This window comes from Psittacula echo, assembly GCF_963264785.1.
Source record: "Psittacula echo genome assembly, chromosome: 2".
Classification (NCBI taxonomy): Eukaryota; Metazoa; Chordata; class Aves; order Psittaciformes; family Psittacidae; genus Psittacula; species Psittacula echo.
In genome coordinates, this window is record NC_137737.1 from 54,992,259 (window position 1) to 55,013,381 (window position 21,123).

At 39.1% G+C, this 21,123-nt stretch overlaps 1 protein-coding gene across 3 annotated transcripts in view; it reads left to right on the plus strand.

Moving 5' to 3' along the window:
* The window catches only part of WDR48 (WD repeat domain 48), a 28,596-nt gene extending 10,098 nt beyond the window's left edge, over positions 1 to 18,498 (plus strand). The window contains exons 6-20 of one of the 3 annotated variants that reach the window (XR_013956308.1): positions 1,803 to 1,891; positions 2,783 to 2,884; positions 3,242 to 3,466; positions 4,877 to 4,951; positions 5,288 to 5,390; positions 5,702 to 5,799; positions 7,617 to 7,724; positions 8,940 to 9,036; positions 9,507 to 9,602; positions 11,418 to 11,523; positions 12,947 to 13,034; positions 13,627 to 13,703; positions 15,256 to 15,448; positions 16,068 to 16,255; positions 17,996 to 18,498. Coding sequence is in view for 2 of the 3 variants with exons in the window: in XM_080611760.1 (XP_080467886.1) it covers positions 1,803 to 1,891; positions 2,783 to 2,884; positions 3,242 to 3,466; positions 4,877 to 4,951; positions 5,288 to 5,390; positions 5,702 to 5,799; positions 7,617 to 7,724; positions 8,940 to 9,036; positions 9,507 to 9,602; positions 11,418 to 11,523; positions 12,947 to 13,034; positions 13,627 to 13,703; positions 15,256 to 15,448; positions 16,068 to 16,163 (1,553 nt within the window). In the remaining variant the exon portion in view is untranslated. The other 2 variants (XM_080611760.1, XM_080611759.1) reach the window with 2 other exon arrangements.
* The last annotated feature ends 2,625 nt before the right edge of the window (positions 18,499 to 21,123 follow it).

Genomic DNA, 21,123 nt, shown 5'->3' on the forward strand with positions numbered 1-21,123 from the left:
CCCAGAAGCTTTCTTTCACAGAAAGTAGAATTATCACCAAATTTAGCTGATAAGTGGAAGTTATGCTATCTTCTGGTTGAACAGGGAGGTTTTGAAGGAAGAATGTATTTGTTGGCTCACAGGAAACCTCAGTTGTAGGGAAGGAGGGAGGGAGATTTCATGAACACTGCAACAGTGATACACAACCTAAATGATTCAAGTGAATCATAAATGGGAGATGGTGAGTGCTGAGGAACTGATGCTTGTTTTGAGCCCAAGATCAAATGGAAATGGAGACGTTACCTCTAAGATGATAGAAATAAATTTGCATTTCTTGAATGAAAACAGTAATGCTTCATAAGGGGGAAGAAAGAGAAGCAAGGGAGTTGTTTTTCTTTCTTTCTAGTGCTCTCAACTAACGGTATTTCTGTTGAGAACAACATGTTCTGTGTCCTTAAAGAAGCTGGTTTTCCTCGGTCCTTTCAAATACTGATTTTTTTCAGAGTGCAAATGAAGATTGTTTTGTGCATTAATTTCCTATCTGATTACAGAGAAGTAATGTACACAAGCCAGCATTAAAAGGGAGCCTATTATTAAAGAGCCTCTCAGTCAGCATAGCCATAATATTTTTTTTGCTTTTTTTTGAGGTTTTGCTTTTGAGAGATAGTCCCTTCCAGAAGAGGGTGGAGTCAAGCTTTGCTTTTGTTCTGGCATAAATTGTGCTTCTATACACTTAAGATTCTCTTTTCCATTCCTGATGTTCAGTTTGTAATAACTCTGTACATTCTTTTCATAAATTATTATCATTGTTGAACACTGTGCTAACCTTCAAGAGTTTTCAGTTCTGCGTTATGCCTTCAACTGTCCTCTGGGGACAGTGAAATGCTATCACTTTATTTTGGCTACGAATAATAGATTACATTTGGATAGCCATAGCTAGTGGTTAAGAGGACCCTGAAGTAAAGGTGCATAATTCTTCCACTCTGACAAAGTGTTTATGATATTAAGTCACAAATGCTGTTGTTAGAAACTTACTTCCGTAATAGGCATAAATCATTATATAAAGGTTCACATTTTTGCTGGCAATACAGTTTGTTGCTATTCACAGCCTTTTTGGCATACCGATTGTATGGGTTTGAGGCTTATTGAGATGGTGCTGTCTGAGTACATGATTTTCATTGCTGTGTTTGTGCTTTTCCTAGTTGAGGGATTGGTACATTAAGCTGTCCAAAAGTAGATTAGGCTAGATGGCCCAGAATTCCTCAGCTCAGGTGGTGGTTGTGATGCTAAGGAGTTGCCATATGGTTTTCACAAACGCAGAGGTAGCATCTGTGCTCAAGTAACACATTTCAGTACTGCAGTGTAATTTCAGTAATGCATGTCTGCTGAACTAAGAGAAAAGCATTTAATATCTAATGTAGAATAATACTGCTGCTTGGCCTGGAAAAAAAAAATAATCTCTGCACTCTATATCCAAATGAGATGTATTATAAGCTCACATAGAGGTATAATTCTCTAATAAAGTAGTTGAGAAGAACAGCAGTACCTTGATGGTCCTGGCACTGTATCGTGGTGCCAAAAGGGTACAAGGATTGTAATTACCATAAATCTGAGGGGTTCCTTTGTTTTTATGCAGCAGTAGATTAAGAATTGGGATGGGGTTTTCCTAGCAGTATGCTGTCTACAGTCTTTCTTAAAGTAGCTCTATATATGAGGTATAGTGACACTATTTCCATGGATAGGGAAATTAAAATACCCTAAAATGCTATGTTTTTTCAAATGACGGCATTAAGATGGAAAATGTAAATTTTATTTTGAAATAGCTTCTTCCCTGAGTGGGAACAAAGACTCAATCTACAGCCTTGCAATGAATCAAATGGGAACAGTTATTGTATCAGGGTCCACTGAAAAGGTAAGCAAAAATCTGGTAAGGCTCATTCCACTTTAGTTCAAAGTTTAGTATAAAGAGGCAGTTTTATTCCTTTTTTCAATGTCATGTCTATAGCAGCTGTTGTGGTTTTAATAGTGAGGATAGACACTTCTATTTTTAAGTGGGAGTGTACATGTGGGATACAACTACCTGCCTCAGTTTGAAGATGTATATATATCCATATAGCTTTAATACACAGAAGAGACAATTAGATCATCTTGTGTAACCTCCTCTCTACCATTTCACCACAAGAGCTCTGACTAGGGGGGCACATTACTCAGATGATTATAAAAACTGAAGCAGCTGCCACAGGTAAGAAGAAAGTGGTGCCAGCAATTTGTAAGATCCCTGCAGGAAGTAGAAAATGAAATGTGATGATGAAGTTCAAGTGTCCCCAAGAGACAAACCATGCTCATTGTTGTAAAGGAAGGTGAAATGCCCTGAAGTTCCTGGCAAGCTGGTTTTTTACCTAATCTAACCTTGAGATAATATTATTTCTAAGTCAATATAAAAATGAAAATAGGATACAATAGTGAAGCCCCTGTGAGGATTCTCAGAATCTTTTTTTTTTTTTTTTTCCCCACAGCACACTATCTTGTTTCCAGTCACTTCCATTCTTTAATTTCTTAAGAAGATAGAAAAAGCCAGAACAAAGGAAAATAAAATCAAGCAAATAAAATCACATCTGATTATTAGACATTCATAAGATTTAGTTATGTACCTCTTGTTCTAATGAAGTATGTTTTCTGTGATGGATGTCTTTCTGTTCAGGATAAGTGTGAGTTTATTCAGAAGGGCTTAATTTTCTGTAGAGAAAATGCATTGGTGGGAAGAAGGATGTTAATGCCAGTTATCCAATGTCTGTTTGTGTAGGTTCTAAGGGTGTGGGATCCGAGAACTTGTGCAAAACTAATGAAACTCAAAGGGCACACAGACAACGTAAAAGCTTTGTTGTTGAACAGAGATGGCACACAGGTATGTGCTTTAACTTGAGACAAAGGCATTTTACATAATACAGAATTGTCATTAGTCTTTTTCAATATAATTATTTTATACCATAGATTACTTATCAAGTTACATTTTGTATTTTACGGATTATTTACAGAATATCATAATGATTAAGGGAGGGAGGCTGGTGGGTGAAAGGTCTGCTGTATTACAGGGTCCATCTAGCTATGGAAGGGATGACTAGAGTTATTAACTGCCAGGCTTTATTTAGCACCGTCTTAATGGAAAAAAATAACCATAAGAATTATGAAAGCTGTTTGTGAACAAAATTATTTCAGAAGACTTAAATATCTGCTTGATCTAAGTATGGTGGTTGTTGCTCAGTGTCTTTCAGGCAGCTCTGATGGGACTATCCGCCTCTGGTCCCTTGGGCAGCAGAGATGTATAGCCACATATCGAGTCCATGATGAAGGTGTCTGGGCTCTGCAGGTCAATGAAGCCTTCACTCATGTTTATTCAGGAGGAAGAGACAGGAAGATTTATTGTACAGATTTACGAAACCCTGATATCCGTGTCCTTATCTGTGAAGAAAAGGCACCAGTTCTTAAGGTAATTGAGTTGAATTCAGAGAATCACAGGATGGTTGAAGTTGGAAATTGCCTCTGGAGGTCATCTGGTTCACCCCTCTTGCTCAAGCAGGGCCACCTGGAGCCGATTGCCCAGGACCATGTCCAGACGGCTTTTGAATGTCTCCAAGGATGAAGACTTTGCAGTCTCTCTGGGCAACCTGTTCCAGGCTTTAATCATGCTCACAGTATCAAAATGTAATTGTGTCACATGTTGTTTAATGAAATAACGGCTTGAGGTATAAACTGATAGAATGTATATTGGGTAACAAGCGTTTACTGCACCACATCTTCAGTGTATTGGCTTTGTCTCCTAAATTGCACCTGAAGCTTAATTGTCTGAAGAAAATAAATGCCTGGCAGCTGCTTAAAATATGCAAATTCAGATATTAATTTGAAATTGAATATGCTACAGACATGAAAAGTTGTTTTTACCAGAATAGTACAGTTTTAAGAAATTTAGCTGGCGTTGCCAAGGCTTTAGACAAAAATGGATGATTCTTAGCAGTAATGTATATGCACAGGACTGTGTTAGAATATGTTACATACTCATGGGAACCAGGAGTAAAATTTATTGTGGGTTTTTAGAACACGTAAACGTGCAGTTTTCTTAACTGGAGAAAACTCTATGCGAAAGTCTGAGTCTTTTGAAGAGACTTCTTTTTGAATTTTTCCTTTTTTTGCTGTCTGCTAAGTAGATGACAAGACCTTGGAACATGTAGGTGTATAGGGAGTGTGCGATTGAAACAGATAGCAGTATATAAGTAATCTGTCATTCCTTATGAGTAAAATTTGGCTTAGTATGTTCAAATAAAATCCTGGATATATTGCTGTAGTTAAAGTCAGAATCTGAGAAATTGCAGTTCAAAATGGAAAATTAAACCTATGGTCAGCTGTACAAAGAACAAAGGGGAACTGTAATATACCAGCTACATTGAATGGTTATTATCCAAGAAATGTAACAGCAGAGCCAAATGTACAAAGGTCTGGTTTTTAATTGGTACAGAACTTAACATGTTCTGTTTTCAACTGTGTGAAGTATTTGAATGCAAAGTAATTCAGAAAATATTGTACTTACCAAACTGTCTATTAGACAAGATTGCATCATGGTAGAAGCAACTTTGGATGCGGGGTGTTTAGACACATTGCATCTACTGTTGTCCTTGTCCAGAATTTATTTGCTGAATATTTGAAACAATTTCCCTGGAATTTCAAAAATTGCAGCTTAGTTATTTGTCTTTTTAAAACAACTTTTATATTTCTTTTGTAAACTGAAAACTAGTGCTGTTTCTGAGATACATCTGAGTATGGGAGCAGGTCTACACAGAGCAAATATTAATTGAACAAAGGAAAATTAAGCATGTCTGAAAGTGTCTGTGGTTTCATTATTTAGATGGAACTTGATAGATCAGCTGATCCTCCTCCAGCACTTTGGGTTGCAACAACTAAATCCTCTGTGAATAAATGGGTAAGTGATACAGTTTGCACCCTATGAATTCAATTAAGTAGTCATGGGATTTGCAGTCTTGGTTTGGGAACTGTTGCTTGCAATTTCACTGTGACTTGCTATGTTCTTTAAGCTTTCTTTTAAAAAATCAGGAAATGCGACTATTGAAATTGATCAAAAGACATTAAGCTTTTAATTACTTCCTTTGCTAGCTCTTTGTGCTGCTTTTAGAAATAAACTATCTTGCTCAGAGCTGGACAGTTAACATCTAAATGGCAGTGTGAACTGGCAGTTGTCACTCACAGATAAAAGCAAAGTCTATAGACTGTTATGAATGTGTCTATTTTGTTTCTTTAGACTTTGAAGGGAATTCATAATTTTAGAGCATCCGGAGATTATGATAATGATTGTACCAATCCCATACCACCCCTGTGTACACAGCCTGACCAAGTTATAAAAGGTAAACAGCTGTTTTCCAGAGTACCTTACAAAATCTGTTATCATTAGCAGAACTGGTGGATCTTTAAGATGGGATTAAGTTTTTAGGTACTTGATACTATGATTTCAGCCAAAACAAAGACAATGTGGTTATCATTGATCTAGTGCTAGTTACAGTTAAAATAGTGCTTAAACTTTGGTGATACCCAGATCTTACATAAAATAGTGAGACCAAAGAACAGTCACACACACTGTGTTATACATCTTAATTTAATGTAATATTATAAAAAAAAAAAATCACTGTAGTGACCTTAATTCTTGTTTGCTTGCTAGGGGGTGCTAGTATTATCCAGTGCCACATTCTTAACGACAAGAGACACATATTAACCAAAGACACAAATAATAATGTGGCATACTGGGATGTCTTGAAGGTAAGTATATAATTTTAGATTGTCTACTGTTGGATGATTAATTATTTTGTATCTTTTTTATATATTTTTGTGTGTGTGTGTGAGAGAGATTCCTTTGGTAGAAAGGAAGTCATCTTTCTGTCCTTAGACACAGCAATGCGAAGATTGCTTTTTAAAAGGGGATGGGGCATTTCTGAGCCTTTCTGCATCTTTGCTTGATATGAAGCTGACATTCATTAAAGTACTGATGTCTTCCTTCACCCGAAATTCACCTTGAATTCTATCCCCGAAAACAGTGGTGTTTAGTTTGATCAGGTTGTGTTTCGAAGAGGGCTCATAGAGGCCCGTGAGCATGTCTGCGCAGTGCAGAAAGCAAGCTTAGCCTGCAAAAGGGAAACCTGTGCTTCAGGTCTTCCTGCAAACCCACAGATCTCAAGTGAGTGTGCTTGGATTAGTCTGTGTATTGTTCTGGGAGTGTGAACTTCCCATGTTCCTTCTTAGTTGGCAAGATAGCAGGCAGGAATGCAAGACTGACTGGAAGGAAGGTAGGCAGGAGGCATGGCTCCTGCCTGGTAAGAAGAGAGAGACTTGGTGTGGCATTTTAGTATCTTGCTGTACACAGTGATTGATCAGAGGAGAAAGAAAAGCGTGCAGAGAGACAGGACTGGGATCCCAGATCAGTGAGATGGTCAGCAATTTCTTCTCTTGAAAAATCCTCTTTAAAATTCTAAATATTTTTGCGTCTTTAACTATGCAGTTCTCCAGCCAAGATTCAGTTATGAGTAAAGCATGCTCAGCCAATTTATATCAAGTTGCTGAATAAAGTGGGATAGAAGGGAATTAAGTTGGAGAAGGTAGATTTGTACTAGAAATTATCTAGATTACTTCTGTGGAAAAGTGAATAGCTTTTCTTTCGAATTACAGTTGTATTACAGTTATATATTTAAGTACAATGTTAAATCTCAGGACCAAAGTCAAATGTGAATGTTAATTGGTACCTTCATTCAGTTCTTTTTTGTTAGTAAGGTTTTCAGAGGCATCTGTTAGGCATGTTTAAATACATATTCACTTTATAGATGAGTTTACTTGCAGATCAAAGTGTTATCTTACGTGTAGGATCACTGAACTCTAAAGCTGAGACTCTTTACTGATGATGCTGGAAGTGGAAGCCTTTCTTACATGTAGCTACACCCTTCAGTCTTTCCTTCCTGTAACTTTTCCTGGATTTTGAGGAAATAAGTCTTGCAAGGTTACAATCTTTAGAGTTTGCTTAAAGTGTTCCAGTTTTCCAGATGACTCTCCAAGTGGATTACAAGAGTTTGGATATTAACAAGCTTACTTGAGGAACTTTAAAAACAGAAGTACAAAATGAAACAGATTAAGTAAAACAGGCAAAGAGAATCTGCATGCGGATTTACCCACTGCTGGTCCCATTGCAGTAGTTGAGCTGAATCTGTTGTGAGATTTGCAACAAATATTGGTGTTTGATGGAGAGTGGTACTGAAATACTGATACTAATGAGGAGAAGAATGACAGGGAATGCTAGAAGACAGCTACTCAGTGATAGGGAAAATGTTATTTATTAATGTAATACCTCTCCACTGTCTTGATGCCACTGCCTCAGAAAGAAAAGATAAAGTAGAAATTACTGCATAAACTACTGTTCAGTCTTTTTGAGAAAAGTTTGAACCTTTCACTCATGCGTTGCTGGACTACAGTACTCGTGGAGAAATAAGAACTGCATATGAAAGTCAAGTAAAAGATTTGAGGTGGTGGTGTGACTCAGAATGTTGTGATACTCAGAATTTTAAAACTTGTACATTTCTTTTGCTATACAGGCATGTAAAGTTGAAGACCTTGGGAAAGTAGATTTTGAAGAAGAAATTAAGAAGAGATTTAAAATGGTGTATGTGCCGAACTGGTTCTCAGTAGACTTGAAAACTGGGGTGAGATACAACTCTGCAATCTGTTGTTCTAATGTCTTATTTCATATATTCTCATAATCCTGTTTGTTCACAAATGTTTTAGTGTGTTACAAGTTTTGAAGAACAATCATCATTTATCTGATTATTTTGCTTTGAAGCAAACCAGCAAATTTTACTTTAGTTTTTAATAAACTGAATAACAGATTTTTTTAGTTTTTGTTTTCCTCATGGTGTAGTCAGTTTAAATCCACCAATACCAATTATGAATTAATACAGCTTGGTAAACAAAGTGTGCTGTCATATAATCAAAGAATAGTTAGGGTTGGAAAGGACCTTAAGATCATCCAGTTCCAACCCCCCTGCCATGGGCAGGGACACCTCACACTAAACCATGCCACCCAAGGCCTCATCCAACCTGGCCTTGAGCACCGCCAAGGATGCAGCATTCACAGCCTCCCTGGGCAACCCATTCCAGTGCCTCACCACCCTCACAGTAAAGAATTTCTTCCTTATATCCAATCTAAACTTCCCCTGTTTAAGTTTGAACCCGTTACCCCTTGTCCTGTCACTACAGTCCCTGATGAATAGTTCCTCCCCAGCATCCTTGTAGGCCCCCTTCAGATACTGGAAGGCTGCTAGGAGGTCTCCACGCAGCCTTCTCTTCTCCAGGCTGAACAGCCCCAACTTTTTTGGCCTATCTCCATACGGGAGGTGCTCCAGTCCCCTGATCATCCTCGTGGCCCTCCTCTGGATTTGTTCCAACAGTTCCATGTCCTTTTTATGCTGAGGACACCAGAACTGCACGCAATACTCCAAGTGAGGTCTCACGAGAGCAGAGTAGAGGGGTAGGATCACCTCCTTCGACCTGCTGGTCACGATCCTTTTAATGCAGCCCAGGATACAGTTGGCTTTCTGGGCTGCGAGCGCACACTGAAGCCGGCTCATGTTCATTTTTTCATCAACCAACACTCCCAAGTCCTTCTCCGCAGGGCTGCTCTGAATCTCTTCTCTGCCCAACCTGTAGCTGTGCCTGGGATTGCTCCAACCCAGGTGTAGGACCTTGCACTTGCCATGGTTAAACTTCATCAGGTTGGCATCAGCCCACCTCACAAGCGTGTTGAGGCAGAAATTCTTTGTTTTGTATTCCAAGCTCAGTAATGAACAAAATAAATGTATAGGCTTATTTAATACAAAATAGCTATTGCATTCCTCTTCCTGGTGGTCTTTTCCCAACAGATGCTGACAATTACTTTGGATGAAAGTGACTGCTTTGCAGCCTGGGTTTCAGCAAAGGATGCTGGATTTAGCAGTCCAGATGGCTCTGATCCAAAATGTAAGTTTTAACTAATATTAGTGTTTTGAGACAAAGAAAGCAGAATAAAATCCACCATTTATGCTTATGTATTCCAGTGCCACATATGCCAGTAGCTGCATTCTGCAGAGGAATTGTCCAATGAGAATGTTCGCTTTTTTTGGAAAATTTTCAGTCAAGTTCAGGTTTTCTATTTAACTTAGTTTTAAACCTTCTGGAAGCAAAAAAAGTGATATTCCTCAACTTGGAACTATTGCCTAATCTAGAGAATATTATAGCAAGCAAGTGATCCAATAGTAGTGATTCTAAAACCAGCTTTTTCTGAAAGATTATAACGTATGGCTTTGAGATTTTCTGTGTTCATAAATAGTTTGTTTTGGGAACAGAGCTGCTCAGACTTTTGGGAAAGTTTTAATCTGTGAATCAGATGTACAATATTATGCCATCGGTTTTTACATAACTGCAAGTTGTACCTCACTATGTCTCGACAGTAAACCTTGGAGGGCTTCTGCTACAAGCACTCCTGGAATATTGGCCTAGGACGCATATCAATCCAATGGATGAAGAAGAAAATGAAATAAATCATGGTTGGTATTTTAATATTTTCCTTTTTTAGGATTTGTTTATGCATTTGGTTTATATTTCTATGTCTTTGACAGATACACTTGACTTGTGTCTTGTACTTGTCTCTGCATTACAGGCTAATGTTTTTTAAGTTCTTTTAATTTAGCTTTACACCAGAATTTGCTGAGTAGCTTGCTTTCTTCTGAAAGTATCAGCAAAAATCTTAAGAACTCTAGTCCATTGAAAACTAGGTGAACAGATGATTCTGAAGTTACAGAAACATAATGCCTTGATGAAAAACAATTACTGGCAAAACTAAGGCTTGACTTGGGTAAGAGACAGCCTAGATAATAACAGCAAAGAGTTGTTGTTCAGTTATTCAATGTTAGCTGCTGTTTGACGTAATTCTGATTTGCTTCTAGGCATTATGAGCAATATAAAATAAAAGGAAAATTTATTGTAAAAAATATATTCAGTGGGTAATGGAATAGTACATAGGGTAGGTCTATACACTACCACCTTTGACTGGTGTAATAATGCTGAATCTAACCCTGTATGAAAAAAAAAAAGCATAGCTCTGTAAGATGTAAGATAGTGTCTGAGTTGGGCAGAATAATAGAGACTGTATAATTCTTAAATTTGAAATGAATTCAACCCAGATCAATTTTGACTAAAAAGTCTTGGGTTTGGTGATTAAAAAATTATTTTCTACAGATAAGGCAATTAGAAAACTGTAAGTTCAGCAATATCTTGCCATTTTGTGGCAAAGATTGTGCCCAGAGTTAGCTGCTTTCTTCTTCCCAAAATGATCTCTGTGGTGGGTTACAGCACTTGGCAGGCTCTTCTGGACAAAGTTGCTGATGCTTACAATTCTGTGTATTGGCACTGTATATCTTGAGAGCCAGACAATGTATGAGAAGTGTAACTCACAGGATTTTGCACTGTTGGAACACTGATGCTGCACTACTTATTTCTGTGAATAGCTGTGGATTAGTGGAATGTTTAGAATATTCACTACAGAATCAGTCTTCATTTTCCCTTTCAAAAGTAACAAGTAAGAAACTGACGCAGAACAGTGACTTAAGAAGATAATACTGTTGGGCACTGAAATTTGTGTAAAGAGAAGAACTTAAATATACATATATATATACTTACATATGCTTGTGTATATATGTATATATATATATGCCGTATTTATCCTGCTCTGAACAGCTGTTCAAGAGGTGCATAAATAATGCTGACTTTTCTTTAATCTTATCATATCCATCTGATGTCAAATGAGGTTCTTCAGTGTTTGAAGACCACGCTGCTATAACTAGCTAAAAATACATTGAATTTAAAATGCAATAACTTGAAGGAAACATGAGTCTGAGTTTTACTAGTACGCTATTGACATCTGGCAAACCCAGGTGGAAGAGCAAAGCTAACATCCTTCGAAGTTTTGTACTCTCAGTGCAGAGGGGGGAAATAGCCTTGTCTCAACGGAGTCTCTTTGGTTGATTTCTAGTATTAATATTGTTCAGTTTGACAAATCCTCAGAGTCCTGTTAAGGAACTGGAGAAAACTAGTAATCAGGTTTTGGCTCGTGAGCTCCATTTCCCTTTCCTCAAAGTCTTTTGAAATATGCCTCCACAAACTGGTACTGATCTAGTTACTCTCTACTGTTCCTTTTACGTATACTTGCTGTGCGTTGGAAATGGGGATTTTCTTGGGTTTTATGACGCTTATGGTTTTGTTAATTTATTAAATACATTAGCTGTAGGTGGAAAAGACACTCTTTGGTCTATGAATACCCAGTTTAAAGGCCTAGTGCAGTCTCACTGATTTTTTTCCAACAGTGAATGGTGAGCAGGAGAACAGAGTCCAGAAAGGAAATGGATACTTTCAAGTGCCACCACATACACCAGTTATTTTTGGTGAGGCTGGAGGACGCACTTTGTTCAGGTAAAAAAGCTTAAGAATGTAAATTCAGTGGCTAAATAAAACTTCCTTTGTGTAAGCAGAAATGTTACAAAAATGTAATACTTGCATCTGTTCTGTACTATACATTCAAGACATGCCCTTGACAGGCAAAATAAGCAGCTGTAAATTATGATTTTGCATCATCCAACTGAATATGTGAGTTTGAACATCAGCAAGGTGTGGGGTTTTACAATGGTAAGAGCTGTATATTGTTCTTAATTGTATGTCAAAGCATTGAGCTCTTTTTGGGTGCCTCTTCTTGCAAACTGACTAACTGAACTTTGTTCTAGAATGAAATTGTGCTACTTTTGATTCTTGTAAAATTTCTCTTATGGGCCTGATGTACTGGTCTTTGAGCATTAATGACTCAAGCAGGAGAATCCTGCTCACTAGAGAGCTGGTTTCTGTTCCCCAAAGCTCTTGACCCACTAGAAGGTCCAAAGCTCTGGCAGGTTAAGAGCTCAGGATCTATCTTTTCATTCTATGTTGTAAAGCCTAACTGTGGTATAGGATGCATCAGAGACAGTTTAATAATGCTGTAGAACGAATGCCAAGCTTTCATATAGAATGAAGCATTTTGTATTTACTGATATAGTGGATTTTAAATTTGAGGGGTAGGGGTTGTTTCTCAGGCTGAATAGGCCCCAAAACTTTGTAACTTTCAGTCCATGCACTGGTCTGTAAAGCAGGGTAACCTTTTGCAGCTTTGAGAACTGGTATTTTCTTCTGCAGTATCAACATATTTATGTCATAGCCGGGGCTTAATATTTGCATCTGTTCTGTATCAGTGGATCTTAAGTCTTCTATGGCTTGCTCTCAAGAGAACACTGAAAAGACACTATTGGAGGAAAAGACATGTTTATTGGATCTAAAAGGTGGCTTGCAGGACTCTGACAAAATACCTAATTTGGGCTTTATACAATTAATATGTGGCTTTTTCTCACAACTGCATGTGTGCATTTCTTAAAATTGATTTTATTCTTTTCATTTGGTGAGGGCTTAGCAGACACTTTACATGCAAAGCTCATTTTTCCCAAACAGAAAAGAACTGCTTTATGTCATGTGCCTTTCCCTTTCTCACAGTTTTTGACTTCAACACACAAACACACAATCCATGCGCAAAGTAGCATTTTACTTTTTAAATTTCTCTGTGCCATAGCTTATAGTCTTCTGAAATGCTTCTCCATGTTTCTGCTGGATGGATCTGTCTTTTTCCTGCAACTACTTTTTCTGGTCTTTACAGACAATATGTGATCACTTCCTCAATAAATTGGATGATGTGAAGGGGTAGCTAACCAAGTGCAAGCTCCCTGCCCATTAAAAGGGCGGGTCCTCTCCTGAAAGCTTCTTAATGCACATTACAATAATTGTTTTCATTCACAAAGGTTATTTCTCTGTGGTTTAGGTTATTATGTCGGGATTCAGGAGGTGAAACTGAATCTATGCTTCTTAATGAAACTGTGCCACAATGGGTAATTGACATCACTGTAGATGTAAGTATCTTATATGGATTTTACTTTTTTTGTTTGGGTTACTTGTGTTGGTTTTTGATTGTTTGGTTGTTTTTTTTTAAGGTGAACAACATTTTTTAACTGTACAGGATCTGAAATGTCATTTTAAGTTTTGCTCTGTTTGCATTTAAAATAAGTGGTCTCAAGGTCTTTATTCAAGACCCTTTGAGATTCGTTGCTTTTGATGTGTCCAGTTACAGTATTTTTGCTTGCTTTCTTTTGAGAGAAAATCTTGGAATTCAAAGCACTTTGTATAATTGGTATCCTTTTCAAGTGTGGAGCCCTGGAACAGAGAATACTCTTCATATAGCTGCAGTCTTTTGATACCATCTAATTTCCTTTGAAATAGATGATAATTTGTATTCAAAAGCTAGATGATATGCACATCATCTAAATTGAAGCATCTCAGGAGTATGAGTAATTTGGCAGTTGGCTGTGGTGGTTATGTTGATTAAGAATCTCTCTTGGGTTTTGATAATTAGGAGCTGAATATACTTCACATACCAGCTGGTAGAAACAGGAGCTGGTAACAGTTCATCCTAAATTAACACTTCTCAAATTTGTTTCCTTCTAGAAAAATATGCCCAAATTCAATAAGATTCCCTTCTACCTCCAACCTCATTCATCATCAGGGGCAAAAACTCTGAAAAAGTAAGTAATGCATATCTGACTCTCAAAACTGCAGAAAGAGAATTGCAAGCTCAAAAAAAAAAACCCAACAAAAAACTGGTTTGCCAGAGAATCCTGTTGTGCTTTGATGAATGTGTAGAAGTTTCTAGTTATTTAAGCAGCATCACTCCAAAGCTTTGAATTATATCAGAATATTTGAAAGAACTGGAGGTTTCTTTTAAGTTCCATCGGCAGTTGCTTAAGTTATGCCAAGGAATGTTTAAGAACTAAATGTTGAAATCAGACTTTTTCTGTCTTTTGTGGTATGTAATCAGAAAACAAATGAATTTACAGATTATTACACTGTTTAGGATGACAGTTTTATGTTTCCTATTGCTAACAGTGAAAAGTAATAGCTTTTTAAAAGGAAAAAAACACAAAATCTGCTAGTAGGAAATGAGGGACAGTCTGCCTGTCACATTAGTTGTAACTGGGAGCTCTGTAGGTTGGAAATCAATGCAGATCCTCAGCTATGAAGTCAATGTCACAGGCAGTATGCCTACCACCACTTGTATACAACAATTTTGGGTATTTTTGACAAATGCCTAGTTCCTCTTTAAGTCTTGTTGAATTCTTCACATCAGAGACATTTGTGAAAGAGGAGCTTCATTGGCTTTTTGTGTACATTGTGGAAAAACTGCTGCTGCTAATTACTTTAGAATGCTGTTCTGTTAATGTAGTAGGGGGAACAGCAGTCTTATTATTCCATAGTCTTGCCCTTCTCTTACTAATCCCCTTTCTATTGAAAGAATAAAGGTTGTATACAGTACTTTTCATCCAAGCTCTGATTTTAATTTGGTCTTTTGAGTATCTTCATAGAATTACAGACTGGTTTGAGTTGGCAGGGACCATAAAGATCAGAGAGTTCCAACCCCCTGCCATGGGCAGGGACACCTTCCACTAGACCAAGTTGCTCAAAGCCCCATCCAGCCTGGCTTTGAACACTTCCAGGGATGCAGCAGCTACAGCTTCTCTGGGCAACCTGTGCCAGGGCCTCACTGCCCACACGGGGAAGAACTTCCTTATATCTGACTTAAATTTACACCGTTCAGTTTCAAGCCATTCCCCCGTCTTGTCCCTACATGCCCTTGTCAAAAGCCCCTCTCCAGAACTTCTCTTATAGGCTCTTTCAGGCACTGGAAACTGCTCTAAGTTCTCCCTGGAGCCTTCTCTTCTCCAGGCTGAACAAGCCCAGCTCTCTCAGCCTGTCTCCATAGCAGAGGTGCTCCAGCCCTCGGAGCATCTTCACAGCCTCCTCTGGACTCGCTCCAAGCAGGTCGATGTCCTCCTGCTGTTGGGGCCCTAGGGTTGAATGCAGCATGGTCTCACTTTTCTGAGTCCCTTCTGCTGTGTGAATCTTTGGGTAAAAAGCTGTTAACGGTGTTCTCCATGATCCTGATAATTTAATAGTAAACTTCTAATCTAAAAAGCTTATTTGTCTACTTGTATAGTTTGCGATGGGTTAAGGTATTTTGGAGATCAGAAATGCAGTCTCATAAATTTTTTCCTGCCAAACTTTATTTACCTTGTATAGAGACCGGCTGTCAGCAAGTGATATGCTTCAGGTGAGAAAGGTGATGGAACATGTATATGAGAAAATTATAAACTTGGATAATGAGTCTCAGACAACTAGCTCTTCCAATAATGAAAAAGCAGGAGAACAAGAAAAAGAGGAGGACATTGCTGTGCTAGCAGAGGAGAAGATTGAGCTTCTGTGCCAGGACCAGGTAAGTTCCTTGGGTGGTTTAGCCAAAACCCAGTGTCTAGCAATTAATCGGTTGTGAATTTCTGAATACGGAGCTTGAAATATGCTTTAGATTATCTGTTACTTTTAAAACTAAATAAATTTCTTGACATCATGTTAACTTACTGCTGACACAAGTTCAGATGGGTGCAGATAGCTGGACCGAAGAATTTATATAGTATCACTGTTTTATTTGGTCTGACTGGTAACCTGCACAGGATTACTTGCTCATACTCAACAAATGGACTTAATACAATTCCATAGTGTTCCATTTCTAGCATTTTTGGAATGTTTTGAATTCTACATTTATAGCAGAGTTTAAAATATTTCAAAAATAATAAGTTGTCTAGTAAGTGTAATAATTGCATGAAGATTAACTATTGAGAAGGTGATTATAATATGCAATTATATGTTACATTGCTAAAATCTTTCAGTAATCAGCATCAGGTTTACTTGCTAGTTGAAAAACCTGAGCCTTTGCATGGTTCATCTTAAATGACAGTCCACCCAAGGGATTGTTTTGCCCAACCAGGGTGTTTTATCTTTGGATTTCTGACAATCTAGCGGATTTGTGGAATAAAAGATGAATTTTTACCATTTAGGTTTTGGATCCGAATATGGACCTTCGAACTGTAAAGCACTTCATTTGGAAGAGTGGTGGCGATCTGACGCTTCATTATCGCCAGAAGTCAACGTGAGGGGAGCAGTGGACCCAAGTGGTTGGTTATGTACTTGACCATACTGTACTGGTTCCAAGAGTAGTACTATAGAAGCCCACTGAACTCCTAAGGTAGATGAGACTTCTAATTGACTCAGTATGGACGGAAAGTATACATTTAATTGAAGTGACTAATAGATCTGTAATATAGAGGAAAAAAAAAATCTATATGACTTAAACTAAAGTCTGTCCTAGTCTCAGCCAATGAGATGGGAAATCCCTGAGTGGTTCATGTTGTGTGAGGTGTACAGAGAATGGATGATAATCCAGTGCAGACTTTTACTTCCTCTTCTTTGCTTTTGTTTCTTTTCCAGAACATAATATCCTCACATACTCATGCTTGATCTGAAACCATTTTGACCATGTTAGTCACTGTGTTCACGCTATAATTCAGAAGTGCACATGAGGGTTTTTTTTAGTACATTCCAGTCATAATATTCCTACAGTGATTTCTCACAGGTTACTCAAACATTTCTACCACTTAAAGAAATTTGGAGAAGAAAAAAAAAAAGAAACAAGTATTGCATACTTGAAAGGGTCGGCCCATTTAATTACAAGTGAAGGGTTAACATGAGACTTGTTTTAATACCGCAAGGGAGTTGTTGCTTTGAGAGCTGTTGACATGCAGAATAAGAACACTAGATAAATGTTGTAGCAGGGCCAGTCCAGTGATGCTGTGCATCAGAAGAGAGTGAACATGCTTTGCAGCATCTTCAAGACTTCCTTTTTAAATCTATATAAGTACTTCCTGCACTGTGTCCTAGGCGTTCTGAAGACACACTAGTCTCATTTTTGGTAACTGTGCTCCAAACCTTACGTGACATTTTGTTAAAACTTCAAACCATTCTGAAAATAGCTTCCAGTGTTTAATGTTAAACTTTAGAAGCGTCTCAGTAGATTTCATATTCATGATACAAAAATACTTACTCTTCTTTTCCGAAGTTTTATATGCAGTTGTTCTTTTGCTATAGATTTATGCAGATCTTCTTTTCACTGTTATTTCTATAAATCTGTGACTGTCATAGATTCATAGTAGTCTTTTATAGAGTTTAACTTATTGGGGGGAGGGGGTATAGGCATTTCAGCATTGTGTGAGAAAACGTGGGGCTGTCCCAGAAAACCATTTGTAGCCAGAGAAAATTGCAAATCCTCATAAAGAAATGGTGTAAAAATGACTCTTGTCTGAAGCAGAAGCACAAGTGCCTTCAAAGGGCAGTATATTATTCGAGTTTCTTCGGGAGACATATGCTCTTGCGCTTCCTGTATCTTGCTATCAAGATCTAGGTTGAGGCCTAAAGAAAGTCCCAATAAATTCTATTACTGGGATTGTATTGGTCAAACAAAAAGTAAAGTATTTTTCCATCGTATTTTGTTTGGAAAAAAAATAGTCAAATCATTCCCTTCTGCACTCTTAACCTAAACGAAGTCACTGCTTGAACAAAAGCTGTGGTTCACCACTAAGCTAGCCATGTCTTTTTCCCCACCTTTTAAGAGTCGCTTTAAGTTTTTAATCCCCACCACTGTGTATGCTCAGTTTGACACAATTGTGCTCTAACTGCACATTTGTAGTGATGTTTGTGAATTAAATGGTTAAACAGAACTGTAACCTTTATGGATAAATTGTGCTGACTTGTATTTATTAATAGCAAGGATATATGCTTGTTCCCATAGGCACTGTTTGGGGATTTTTGGTTTTCTTTTTTGGGTTGTCTTGCTGTCCTGTTATACATATTGGAATTGCTCCCAGTGATTTTGTTTGAAATCAGCCAAGGTTGTAATTCTTTTCTTTTTTTTTTTTTTTTTTTCTAACAGTTTTGAAACACAGTTTCAGGAAAGATTGACAGAATAGTCTGCAATGCAGGAAGGGTAAATGATGTTTCAAAGTTGTATAGAATAAAAGGCTTTAGCTAAAATATTTTCAAGTTGTTTTGTGTATTGAATCAGTTACGCAGTTTCAGAGCTTGGACCGTTGCCATCAAATGGCTGTACTACATGAGAGTTCAGAGTCCTTTGAAGCCTCAACTAATCAAATGGCAGGGCCTTAACAGAAGACCTTAAAGATGATCTTTTAATATGGTTGGATATAATCATAGAATTATAGACTAGTTAAGTTTGGAAAGGACCTTAAGATCATCCAGTTCCAACCCCCCTGCCATGGGCAGGGACACCTCACACTGAACCATGCCACCCAAGGCCTCATTCAGCCTGGCCTTGAGCACAGCCAAGGATGCAGCATTCACAGCCTCCCTGGGCAACCCATTCCAGTGCCTCACCACCCTCTCAGTAAAGAATTTCTTCCTTATATCCACTCTAAACTTCCCCTGTTTAAGTTTGAACCCGTTACCCCTTGTCCTGTCACTACAGTCCCTGATGACGAGTCCATCCCCAGCATCCTTATAGGCCCCCTTCAGATACTGGAAGGCTGCTATGAGGTCTCCACGCAGCCTTCTCTTCTCCAGGCTGAACAGCCCCAACTTTTTCAGCCTATCTTCATACGAGAGGTGCTCCAGTCCCCTGATCATCCTCGTGGCCCTCCTCTGGACTTGTTCCAACAGTTCCATGTCTGTTTTATGCTGAGGACACCAGAACTGTACACAATACTCCAAGTGAGGTCTTACGAGAGCAGAGTATTCTGCTAAATAAGAATTTAGCAGGCATGCAGATCTTCAAATGCAAGCTCTCAGATTCTGTTGAGGTGGAGAATGTGCTCAACTAATGCTGTTAGCATGGACAGTGTGAGCTTTTGTACTACAAAATGCAGAGAATCACAGAATGGTTTGGGTTGGAAGGGACCTTAAAGCTCATCCAGTTCCAACCCCCTGCCACAGGCACGGACACCTTCTGCTAGACCAAGTTGCTCCAAGCCCAATCCAGCCTGGCCTTGAACACTCTCATCTAAATCTACCCTCTGTCAGTTTAAAGCCATTCCCCCTTGTCCTGTCCTTGTAAAAAGCCCCTCTCCAGATTTCTTGTCAGCCTCTTCAGGTACTGGAAGCTGCTGTAAGTTTTCCAAGCAGCCTCATCTTCTCCAGGCTGAACAAGCCCAGCTCTCTCAGCCTGTCTCCATAGGAGAGCTGCTCCAGCCCTCAGAGTATCTTTGTGGCCTCCTCTGGACTCACTGCAACAGGTCCACGTCCTTCGTTCTGATGGCTTATCTTGGGAGCCCCTCGATGGACTACTGAATTGTGGGATCTTATGAGAGTGGAAGAGAAGGGGACAATCCTCTCCCTCGTACTGCTGGTGACACAGCCCAGGACATGGTTAGTTTCTGGGCTGTAAGTGCACACTGATGGCTCATGGTGAGCTTCTTCGCAACCAACACCACCAAGTCTTTTTTTGTAGAATTGTGCTGTCTGTAAACGTCCTGAAGGCAAGACCAGGAGGGTTCCCTGCACAGCACTGAGGAGTTGATATGAGTGACAGCTCACTGGGACATGGGGAACAGAGTGAAAAGTTGAGTTCACCAGAACCATAGGAAAGGCCACTGCTTTGTAGAAGTTTGTTTTTAATTTTCAAGTTCCTAATGGAATGGAGCTGTAAATCTGGTATTTAGTGCTGTAGCCTGTCTCCCAGAAAACTGTCTATGACAGGCAATCTCTTTTTGGGTGGGGGAGTGCGGAAAGCCAGGCTCAGGAGGTGCATCTGAAGTGCAAGAATCATTTTGGGAAGAGAAGAACCACTTGAAGCATTTAGCATTACCTTCTAGAAACAGTAAAAAATTTACTCAAAGGCAGCCCTAAGCAGGAGATAATAACATAGTTCTACCTCATTGCCAAGTGTTGGGAAAATGAGGGACTTGGGATTTATTAGTTTGAAGGTCCATTATTTTGACAGGTGGGAGAATGGCAGCTGTGTATGTGCTCCTCAGTCAGGCTGGAGCAGAGCACTGGATTGCTGCATGGAGAACAACTAGCCCCATGGCTCAGATCCTGCAAGAGTCAACCCATTGATTTGAGAGCTACTGCTTCGGAAGGCAGGGACTTTGCCAAGGTGAATTAGCGGGAAGGTGCCAAGGAAGGCAAGAGGATGTGTTCATCAAAGGTGAAGGCTTAGACTGACTGCTAAGGCATGAATCCAGTTACTCCACAGTTTGGCCGTGCATCACACCAAAGTATTACTTTTTCTTTCACGGAGGGTTCCATTTGATTCAAATGTTACCCCTAGAAGTTTCTTGAACTTGACATCTAGCATCAGTCTTTAAGCACACGATCTTACTCTGCTGGTGTGTGCTCCCAACGAGAGCCAGGTGGAGTCACCACCCTGCTAGACAGCAGGACTGTTAAAGCACATGCACACTTAAGCCATCGAGGAAGTGATTGACTGAAATTGTTTCCTGTACTATGGGGTGGAGGTTTTTCTGTAAGCAGCTGTGCAAACATCATGCAGATCAGAGGTGCTAGTTAGAGACGGGGTGGGATACATCCCATTTCTCCCTGAGGGATATTGTGATGCCATTATTCGCATGGGATTATGAATGCTGTGTTACTTTTTGTAGCTTAGAAAGGTAATGTAAACCAAAAACTTCCTTTTAAGGCGCTGTTACAACAGAACCAATGCAAATTAGTGTTTGCTTAAGGCAAAAGAGGGAGGATGTGTGGATGGTAGTAGCTGAACACGGATTAACACAGTAAAATCAAATGCAGCTAGTAACCTCTAACTGCTTTCACTTCACCAGAGGCAGCAGTACCTAGATCTGTCCGAATTGCTTGGAGATGAAAGCATTTGCCTGGTTATGGGAGAAGATGGAGAATAGGAAGGGTGTTGTGAGGAATGCTGAATTAAGGGCTTCTCCCTGGGAAGCTGCCTCAACTGCTTTCCATTTCTGCTAAACCCACACTGCCACAGCACAGGGGTGTGGGCAGAACTGGTATGCTGCTTCCCCAGTTAGCTGGAAACCAAGACATTCTAATCAGCTTTCTCACTTCAGCACCCACCAGTAA